This window comes from Diplotaxodon limnothrissa, linkage group LG20 (genome assembly GCF_057381915.1).
Source record: "Diplotaxodon limnothrissa isolate DT_005_m linkage group LG20, D_limnothrissa_male_GT1.1, whole genome shotgun sequence".
Lineage (NCBI taxonomy): Eukaryota > Metazoa > Chordata > Actinopteri > Cichliformes > Cichlidae > Diplotaxodon > Diplotaxodon limnothrissa.
The window spans coordinates 21,838,103-21,848,761 of NC_140615.1; the positions used below are offsets into that span (position 1 = coordinate 21,838,103).

Below are 10,659 nucleotides of genomic sequence, written 5' to 3' on the forward strand. Positions count from 1 at the left end.
CATGGGCTGAGTTAGAAGCAGGGAGCTAAAACACCTTGTTTCAGAGGGTGAACTGAAGAGCTAATGCTCAATATAAGATAAGGACTATTTAAAACTGAATGATGCAAAGCTAGCATCGAATAAATAAATATTTGCAATTAATTATTTTAATCAACATTTTATAAAATGGAATTCCTCCAGAAAACAATCAATGCAACAAGCAAGTCTCTACACTTGGAAGCTTCTTCTTAACACTTTTTTTGTTTTTGCTATTCCTAAGTCAAAACTTCGAGTTAGTAAAAATATCAGAGAAAGTTGAGATGTCAAAAATATAGTCAAAAATTTTAAATAATATAAGAAGTTTTCACTTAACTGTGCCAGGAGAAAAAGTTTTTGTTTTGGTGGAAACAAGCATCCATACTATACTTTCTGTTCTCAAACTTGTCACATGTGCCTGTTTCAGCTGGAGGTCACTTCCTGTTAAAGAAGAGTTCTTTCTTCCTACCGTCACCATGATCAGTGACTGAGAACCTCAACTGGAGACGTGCCGTATCGATCTCTGAGACGTTCTAATTTTGTCCGCGAAGCTTTTGTGGCAACTTTTTTTATTTTTCAGAAACAAACTTCCTTGAATGGTCATAAAAACAGAAACACAAACAACAGATAAGTATGTCTTTAATAATGAATATGATCAAATCTAAGAATGTGATAGTGACCTCTGATACAATAGATATTTAATTCAAGGGTGACTTAAAACTTTTTTTTTGCATAAATTTTCTATATTCCAATACCATTATATAATTCTGATTGCTCCACAGTCCCTCTCTTTTTCTTCCACTCGCACACACACACACACACACACACCCACGCACACACCCACATCCACACACAATACAGCAAGCAATTAAAAAAAGAAAATAACAAAAAAAAAAGTCACAAACATATACCATATAGGCTAGTCTCTGCGTTTTCATACACTTGACAATAAATCAGTTAAGTATAATGCTACAGTTAAACATTTTGAGGCGATCTCAGTTAGAAATGCCAGTACATTAAAGCTTACATTTTCCGAGGATGAAGGTTATAGTGATGGAAATGATGAAAAGATTATTATAATGTTAAGAAAGAACAAATAAAACTAAACGACGGGCCTGGCTTGAGTTCTAAAAGCAGTGCATGCTACATTGCCCAGAATTTCATAAACAGAGAAAGGGGAAAGAAAGCAGATCCTGTGTTGATTAAAAAAAAAAAAAAAAAAAAAAAATCAACTTAAACAGTATTATTTGAATTTCCATCGTTAAAGTGAGAGCAGGACCACCTTTACGAGCGTTTGATCTTCAGACTTATTTTCCCTGAATCTCTAGCTTGAAAAAATAAATAAATAAATTGAGGTACAGTACTGGAAATAAAAAATATTCCACACTACCGCTGCAAAGAAACGTTACGGCTCCACCCTGTAATGACAAAATCGCACATTTTCTCAACATTACGTTAAACCTGGTGATACATCCTTCAATATATTCTTATAATATTAATGCCTTCTAATGCCACCACCTTTGCACAATTATGTCTATGCATATAGAAACCTTCAGAGACCCCTCACATGAGGGGGAAAAAAAAAAAAAAAAACAGAAGGAGGAGGAGGAGGGGGCATGATAGAAGTCATTATTTTGTCTTATGATAATACAAAATACAACTGGCCACATACAGATAGCAGACATTTGTCAATAAAGTTGTTGTTCACTCATTAAGATAAAGCAATACAAGCACTTAACATTTCTCCAACACACAAACCACAAAGTGAACAGTCACTGAATATCAGCAGCATGTTGTCGAGAGATTTTTCCAAACAGACGTGCAGATATTTAGAATTAGTTACCAATTTCAGATGTTCGAGGGTAGCGATAGAGATTTATAAGGCTAAAAAATACAGAAAAAACAAGAAAATAGATATTATTGAAGCGATTCATCTGGTGGAACGAGCTTCATCCCTGCACGCATATTGAAGACTGGAACCGGTGGCTCAAATAGTTTGGTCGCAAAAATTAAATAGAAAAAAAAAAATTCGTTTTCAGATATTTTTTTTTGTGTTTGTTGGTGTCCTTGTGTTTTCTTTTTAAACCTAGATTTCAGCATGTCCATTCAAACACAACCGTCGGCTGAGCTTTCAGAAGAGATTTCTATAGCTTACTTCTGACGGTCCTGAAAGAGAGAATTAAAAAAAACAAAAAACAAACGAATCGTTATCCATGTTTCTACAGAATTCATATTCTCATTCCAACTTTACCCCCACCTGAGAGAGAAAGAAGTAAGATAAGCTTTACCTGATCGATTCGGGATCGACTCTGTATTGAGGCAGGCTCGTAGCTCTGTTAGAAAAAAACACATGAAGACTTAATGAAGTTCTCAGCAGAGAATTATGCTAGGAAGCATCTCCTCAGTCACACTGGAGTAGAAATCTCCTCACGACTAGAAAAATTCAGTAGTTGCTTGGTGATTTACGGTCAGCAACCAGTTGCAAGTAGTCTGGATGCCCAGAGGTTCAGGATGATGAACCGCTGGGCAACCAATTTCAATCACAAGAAGTTCCCTTTACTTCATTAGAAGTGCTCATCTGGTGGCAGGCAGCCTGTCTCCAAACAATTGCAACCACTCAGAGAGATTGTTGAATGTTTGCAAACAATTGCTGTCTGTTTATAGACGCACACAGGTTGCCTACATGTTACAATCAATCTGAGTCTTGACTGCAACGTAGTTGTTTGCAGTAGAAGACTTTGAATCAGCTGGTTTAGCTCTGGTTGTATTCCTATAAAAATGCAAAGTCACCAAACACCTGTGTCATTATGCAGTTAAATCGCTGTGCTTGACCTCACCCAACTGAGACCAGCACACCGACTCTCTCATTGATTTTTAAATCACCATCTCGAGGCACCAAAGTTGCTTTGAAGACAGCAGTTACTGTAAGTGCTGCAGACTTAGTGCGAGTCTTCAGAGTACGCTTATCGCAATGGGTGGCAATAATTTTGGTAGTGTTGGGATCTCCAACCACTGTTTTCACTAGTGGGACTGTAGCATAAATGCTATAAATTTTGCAACAAAACTTTTATTTAAAATATAATTACCACGCAATAGGTATTATGATCCACAATAAAAACCAGGAAAAACCATGAATCTTTACAGCATAATTTACGCAATACATAATAATAGGCTTGTGCGTGACTAGTTTATCAGTGGGCTGATAAACTAGTGACAAACTAACTGTGGACACAGGTGGAAGCCTCATGGCTGAGTAGTCGTTCCAGTTATACTTTTTTGAAGTACACCGCCTGAGGTGCATGCAAATCCCCATGGTCACACACAAAAAAAACCAAAACAAAAAAAACATGGATATCCACATGAAATCTTGCGCTCACCATCTGATGATGAAATTTATATAAACTGGGACTCGGGTGAACAGGGAAGTATAAATGAGGTTTAACCAAGAGCAACAGGTCTCCATTCACACCCACAACCATTTCAGAATCACCACTTAACCTACTATACATGTCTTTTTGTATTTTTCTCATCTATGACACAACTCATGATGAGCTGCATCTGTAGCCACCAAAAGACAACATCAATCAGTATAGATAAATGCACCTGTGCTTCAAACCTTAATAGTTTATCAACCAACTCACAAATCAAGCTTGATTAGTGTTAGCTGATAACTCAGCATGCAACTTTCTAAATATGGTCACTTCTGACTTGTTCCTGATGACTTAATGGGCTCAGTTACTAGTTTCAGGTAATATTATGTGGCTATGTCCATCTTTATATAAGTCTATGGTTAGTTAACATAAATAACTCCATATAAGGCAACATCATAAATCAGGTCAAGTACACGTTTTGTGCACCTTGTTGTAAGACATTAAGAGTCGGTTAAGGTGCACAAGGTTCAAGGTTCAAGGTCCTTGAACCTTGAGCACCTTGTTGTAAGACATTAAGAGTCGGTTTCGCAGTCGGTGATTGAACGCAGTCCTAATCTAAAAAGAAAATTCAATGTCGACTACAATAGGAAGTTGTATTTAGTCTAGGATTAGGCATAATCCATGTGTAAGAAAGTAAGTCTACAATAGGATTATGGTAGGGGTGTTGTAGTTTTTATCTGAAGCAGTTTTTACACCTGAACCTCAGACACCGTCACCAGAATCAGGTCTGAGCGTTGTGCAGAGCTGTCCTTTCTCACAAGCAGCACACAGCAGGAAATAACCTGCGTCAGATGGGTTCTCACTGCTGGAAATACTATTTTTGGTTTAGGCAAGAGAGCTGACTGAACAGAGCGTGCAGGAGGCAGAACACATGACGCCCACTCGCTTGTTGTGAATTCACAGGACAGTTACCTGCATTGTTCTCAAACAGGCACTATCAGACATCACGCAGACCTGGAACTATGAAGCTGGCAGGTTTAAAACCGTTTGATGCCTGATCTGACTGCAGTTGCACAGGTTCTACTGCTGCTCGATTATGGAAAAAAATCCCAAATTTTCTAGTCAATTTTTACACCCGTGAGGAACACCTGTCAAGAAAACTAAAGACAAAAACTGTATTTTTATAAAGAAAGAAATCCTGTTTCTCACTCACTGCATGTACCCACAGGCTCGAGTATGGTGATACTGTTTATGTGCGCGCTTCTTTGGCCACTTTGAGCCTTCTCACTCTGCACTGCATCACTGGGAGACAAAAGTGAGATGGTCTTCTTTAAATAGCAGATGACAGCAACAATGTCTGATGTTTCCATGCAAGGTTGTGCTGCAAAGATTACCTGGTCGCATGTGCTCTTTGTTTAAAACACAGCACTTGCAGTGCCCAGAGGGCAGTTAAATATTACCTGTACCCTTATTTTCACACAGATTATTTATATGTATCTGTCACAGCTATTGTAGGTGCTGTTCTTAATTTGCACATTAACGAATAATGTGTTGCTGTATCTGTCTGTCTTAAACTGTCTTGAACTAAATAATGTAACTCTTTTGTGCACCTCAATGAGAGAAGGTCTTTAAATAAAGGATTTATTAATGAGCACGGTGGCACGGTGGTTAGCACTGTTGCCGCACAGCAAGAAGGTCCTGAGTTCAATTCCACCATCAGGCCGGGGTCCTTCTGTGTGGAGTTTGCATGTTCTCCCCGTGTTTGCGTGGGTTCTCTCCGGGTACTCCGGCTTCCTCCCACCGTCCAAAGACATGCAACTTGTGGGGATAGGTTAATTGGATAATCCAAATTGCCACTAGGTGTGAATGTGCGAGTGAATGTGAGTGCGAATGGTTGTCTGTCCCTATGTGTTGGCCCTGCGACAGACTGGCGACCTGTCCAGGGTGTACCCCGCCTCTCGCCCTATGACAGCTGGGATAGGCTCCAGCGCCCCCCGCGACCCTGAAAAGGATAAGCGGAAGCGAATGGATGGATGGATTTATTAATGATAGTACTGAGATCGTGATTATTCATTATGATTTCCCACTTTGAAAACATGGATTTAAATAGCGGCTTTATTACCTTCTTGATTATCTTGATTTGCTAATCACAAGAAATTAAAATCGGATCAATTGCGAAGCTCTAGTAACACACAGGACATGCTGTAGAGCATGTGTGCAAACAAAAGTGAAAAGCAAGGGTCCAAAGAAGATATTTTAGTAGAAATGTGAACAAAACATTCTTCCCCCACATTAACTTTTTTCATACAGCAGCAGCAAAACCTTAACAGATTCATTCATTTGTATTTAATATCAAAGACATGTCTACCTTTTTCACCACCTCCTCTTCCTCTTGCTTCTTCTCGTAGTGGGAAAAGTCATCGAAGATGGAGGTGGTGTGTTTGTACTGGGCAATAATCTTGAGCACCTGCTTTGCTTTTTCCAGAGGAACCTCTTGAGTGTCACGTGAGTTGGTGACCGGCTTGTTGTCGTTGTTTTCCAGGCGGATGTGGCGCAGCTGGCTATTAGGCACGTCCTTAACAAACAACCAGTTCACATCAAACTTGCCCTTCCACTTGTCCTGCGCCCACACACCTGCGCTGGTGCCGTAGTCCACCGGCGAGCGCATCTCCGCCACGCCGCAGAAATGCCCGCTGCCATTGACGCTGAACAGCAAGTAGACGGGCCCTTTAGAGTTCATGGCTCTGTAGGCTGAGTCTAGGCGCTTGTTGCCGTGCTCTGTGCTGCACCAGATGGAGTACTTGATGGAGCGGTGGATGTCGTCCTCGGAGTAGCTTTTAATGATAAACACGCGGCCGTTTTTCAGGTTCCAGTCAAACTCCTTGGGGTTGTAGCTATGGGCCGCTCTCAGTTTCTCCAGCACAGGGTGGGACTCTGATCCCAGGTCTGGAGGCCCCACCCCACCCCCTCCATTACCAACACCACCGCCGTTGGAGGAGCCGCTGCTGTCCAAGCTTCCTCCACCGTAGCACAAGTTGCGGTTGCGTGGGGCTACCCAGCGGGTCTGAGGTGTGGGAGCAGAGTTGTGGTTCTGGTAAGAATGAGGCGGAGGCGGACCCTGCAGGGTCATCTGCTGCACCAGGGACTGGGCAGAATGCAGGGATTGCTGAAGGGGAGGCAAGAGACTGGGAGCATGGGAGTGAAGCTGGGGCTGGTGCTGTTGGTGGTGGTGGGGTAAAGGAGGGGCCATCTTGGTCACAGTCCCTTTATTGTCCCACGTATCAATGTCCATGCTGTGTTTGATGGGAGGTGGAGGCAGAGGTCCTCCGACTATAGGAGGCTTGTTCTTGGTCTTTTGTTGCTGCAGCTTGGCAGGTTTACTAGCGATTGCAGCCCACGATGTCGGCTTCGGAGGGGGCATTCCCATTGGTGTGCCACCGTTGCCTGTGGCAACAGCAGCCGCTACACTGCCGCTGCCACCGATCACGGAGCCTGCACTCTTCACACCTGAGCCACTTCCAGTCACGTCCCCGCCTATTTTGAGGCCCAACATGCCCTGCTCTATGCTGTTCATACCTGGGGCCTTGCTTAGGGTGTCACTATGGAAACCTGTCTGGCCATCAGGGACTAAGGTGCCTCCAAGTGAGCTTGGTGGGTAGCTGTAGCTCCCCCCGTAGGCTGAGCTCTGAGTCTGCTGTCCCTGAGAACCACTGGTGCCCCAGGCAGAGAACGCTGGATTCTCTGGGAAGAAGTTAAACCTGTGAGGGTAGATGCTGCTGCTGAGCCCGCCCGGCTGCCCAAACACCGTGTCGTGCATGAAGTGGTGGTCTCCATTGCTGAGCGGGGCATAGGGTGTCAAGTAGGGAATCGGTGGATCACCTCCTGTAGACCAAGGAGCCTCACTGAGAGGATAAGGAAATCCAATAGAGGGGGCATAGTAGCTGGACAGGTAAGGGTCTGTCATGGACTGATAACTGTTATTCTGCAAAAAGAAACAGAAAAAGATCCTTTTAACAAAATCAAAGTAAATGTTTTGCTCTTTCACCCTTTTCTCCACACTCCACTGTCCCCTACACCTTACACTCTGTTATACTGAACCGCTTTAATCACCTGATAATTGTCGTGCTGATTCCACTCCATTTAGTACGCCTTTTAGTAAGGTACTTTATTTTGCTTTGTTGAATTTGAGATATTTTACTTTCCTCTTCTCAACTTGACTCACGGATGCAATCATGACTCATACGTGATAATAGGAAACACCACTTATAAACCCACAGGTCACGCTGTTGAACAAAGCAAACATTATGTCACAAAACAAACCAGCATCCTCCTCTGTCACGCCAACTTTCTGCATGTCCTCCGTCACTACATTCTCTTTCTTTTACTGTCTTCTTCGTCTTTTCCTCCTGCTCCATATTCCGAACCCATCTATCCAGTCTACCCACAATCCCTCTACTGCACATGTCCAAAAACCATCTCAACTTTGCCTCTATAACTTTGTCTCTGAACCAATCAACCAGAGGTGTCCCTCTATTCAATTCCAATGAAAACCTTACTTAATGACACCACTGAACAGCATGATGGGAAGAAAATATGCTAATCAAGGCTAACTGGCGATTTTACCCAGAGACAGAACAATTTATGCCACAAAGTTGGGAAGAATAATTTCAAATGGTTTTTATTTGAAAGCTGCATTTAAACATTAATGCTAATGAGCTAAACAATCATTGTTTAAAGACAGCAGCCCAAAAAAATTATATTAGTTTTGACTGTATAGTCCAAATACTATTTTTAGGTATGAGAGTCTAAGATCAGACTTTTTGTTCCTTTGGTCGTGCTGTTTCATTTTATTTTATTTCTTTTTTAATGATGACATTAAAGAGTTTTATATTTTTTTATAATGTTAACAAAATTCACCAGATTTTTTGGTCATACTGCCCAGCGCTACACTGATTCAAAGTTATAAGAGGATAAACCTTAAAATCCTAAAATCATTTTATTTATAAGGTCTCCAAAAAGTTAAAAGAAACAGTGACCCCACTGTTTTCCCTTTCAACAGATCGAACATGCATATGTGCGCACATGTATATTTAACCAATGTGATCATATGTTAATTCTTTTACTTCCTAAAACTCAAAGACTAGTTTGGTTATATTACATTGTTATTATTCAGTGCTTTCCATCTCATCACTACTTTTGAGCTGCTGTAACAGGTGAATTCCCCCCTGTGGGATTCAATAAAGTTTTCCTACCTGACTGGACTGGCCGGTAAGATAGGGCTCAAAGTCATTATCATGGACAGCATCCTTCTGATGGAGGGAGCCATTCTGCACCGAAACTGAAAAGGCTGCAATAAATAGAATCAAAGCTGCACACGGGAACTTATACACACACTTTGAAAGAAAAAAAAAAAAAAAGCTAAAAAAAAAGAAAAATACCCGTTTTTAATATTATGACACCTCATGATATATTCACATTGCAGTTAATAATGATACAAACTAAACACCAGCATGTATTCACTCTAAATGTACAAATAGGTTTCCAAAAGATGTGCACTTTGTGCTACACAGCTGTAGACAAATGAGAGGAGGTCAACGTGAATGATGAGTACCGAGAATTAAAATTGATTTTTCTGTCTTCCTGATTGATAAATATAGCATTTAGGAGCTGACCTTTTGAAATATGTGAGGTACCTTAATTTTAAAAGATTTTTGCAGTGGTTATCACTATTACAAACCGCTACAGAAACATGTTCCATATTAGGTGGTGATGCACTCAGTAATAAGCCTGCCAGGCCAGTTTGTCCCCCTCTAGATACAGAAAACATCTAGAGATCCATCATCTCTTACCTTTGCTTGCATCTTGTCCTTTCGATGTCTTATCAGTCGTTTTGGGAGGATGAAAAAAAAGAGAGAGAGAGCTTGTGTGGGTCACGACTGGAAAATTCAGAGCATTAAGACATCACCCTAGCCTCACACTGAGATGTATTCAGACATTTCCTCCGAAAAACCTCACTGACACATAAAAAGCATCAGCGCTCGGCGATGTGGTATGTTAGGGCCACTCTGATACCCACTGGGAGCTGTGGTCCAGGCCTTGGTTTGTTACCAGCAGTGAGTAGTTTTCCAGCTATCCTTAGCTTGCAGCGGGGGCATCGTCTCCAGAGAGGGGTGCACACCATGCTCATCTCTCCTTCCTGCAGAAATATAAACCCGAAGCTGAAGGTATCCCCCTGTTTGCTGCTTACCTGAGGGTCAATGCTAGCGGCAGACATCATTCATTCACCAGGTGCTGTGTTAGACTGGAGCTCCGATGAGACGTGCCGTGTGTAAGCTGCACACTCCGCGGTGTGGAGAGGCTATTAGCCGGAGAAGCTGGCTGCTTGCTCTGCGTTACTTTGCTGCTAACAGTTAAACAGAGTTAGCAGCAGCTTTTAGCCGGTGTCTCTACTCGACCCGGACTGTTTGCTCCTCGTAGCCCTGCTGGCACTCCGCGCTGCCCTGTCCACATTAATCCAGCGGGGCTGCGATCCGCTCCGACCCCCCTCTCTGCTAAATTAAAACCCAACCAGCCTCGGTGGCCCTGCTTCACTTGCCCCAAACGGCAGCTTCATCCGGGGTCTGCGGGGCGGAAATGACGCCACTAATGTGAAAAACGCGTCCAAGGCTACCTAGCAGCAGAAGTAGCAGAGCGAGCTCATGTCATTAATTTCATTTTTTTAAATTAAAAATAAATTAATTGATTAAATCATTTCTTAAAGGTATGGAATCTAATTCTAATTACGGCTTTTTAAGAAAACATTTTTTCTAGGAATGGAAGTTTTTTTTCTGCCACCGATTTTTTTTTAAAACTTACTAATCATAGGTCAAAAATTAAGTTAATTTAAATAAAAAAATTTCTCAGAAGTTATTTGGATTTTTCTCGGACGTTTTTAGTTAAGTCGAACCATTTGAGATAATGCTACGGAATCCTGAAATATGCATGACAAAAATGTTTCTGTAGGTCCAAATTTTGGGGATAAATAAATCAGTATATCTTATCTTTAAACACAAAATATATCAAAATAACCTAAATAAGTGGAACAGTATAAACTGTAGCTCAATAAAATACAATCCAGTATGACAAAAGAAATCTCTTAAGGGGAAAAAATATTTGAAAGCAAACAACAAATAAATAAATAAAAAATCAACTGAAAATGGTCCAAGAACACTATACTATAACACTATGTTTAATAATAATAATTTCCAAAATATGGGACGAATAATCAAATTAC

General features: G+C 41.3%; 1 protein-coding gene across 1 annotated transcript; it reads right to left on the minus strand.

Moving 5' to 3' along the window:
* Nucleotides 1–1,625: 1,625 nt before the first annotated feature.
* On the minus strand, nt 1,626–9,997 carry ythdf1 (YTH N6-methyladenosine RNA binding protein F1). The gene is made up of 6 exons (XM_085344212.1): nt 9,634–9,997; nt 9,236–9,263; nt 8,639–8,733; nt 5,755–7,368; nt 2,304–2,348; nt 1,626–2,181 (listed from the first exon to the last, which is right to left on the minus strand). The coding sequence occupies exons 1-6, from the start codon at nt 9,661–9,663 to the stop codon at nt 2,167–2,169; spliced, it is 1,827 nt and encodes a 608-aa protein (XP_085200338.1). The 5' UTR covers nt 9,664–9,997; the 3' UTR covers nt 1,626–2,166.
* Nucleotides 9,998–10,659: the final 662 nt, after the last annotated feature.

Excerpts from the sequence above, each read along its gene's own strand:
- ythdf1 (XM_085344212.1), bottom strand. The coding sequence starts at position 9,663 with ATGATGTCTGCCGCTAGCATTGACCCTCAG. Across the intron at positions 7,369-8,638 it reads TTACCGGCCAGTCCAGTCAG|AATAACAGTTATCAGTCCAT; the intron begins GTAGGAAAACTT and ends TTCTTTTTGCAG. Across the intron at positions 2,349-5,754 it reads AAGAGGAGGTGGTGAAAAAG|AGCTACGAGCCTGCCTCAAT; the intron begins GTAGACATGTCT and ends TTTTTCTAACAG.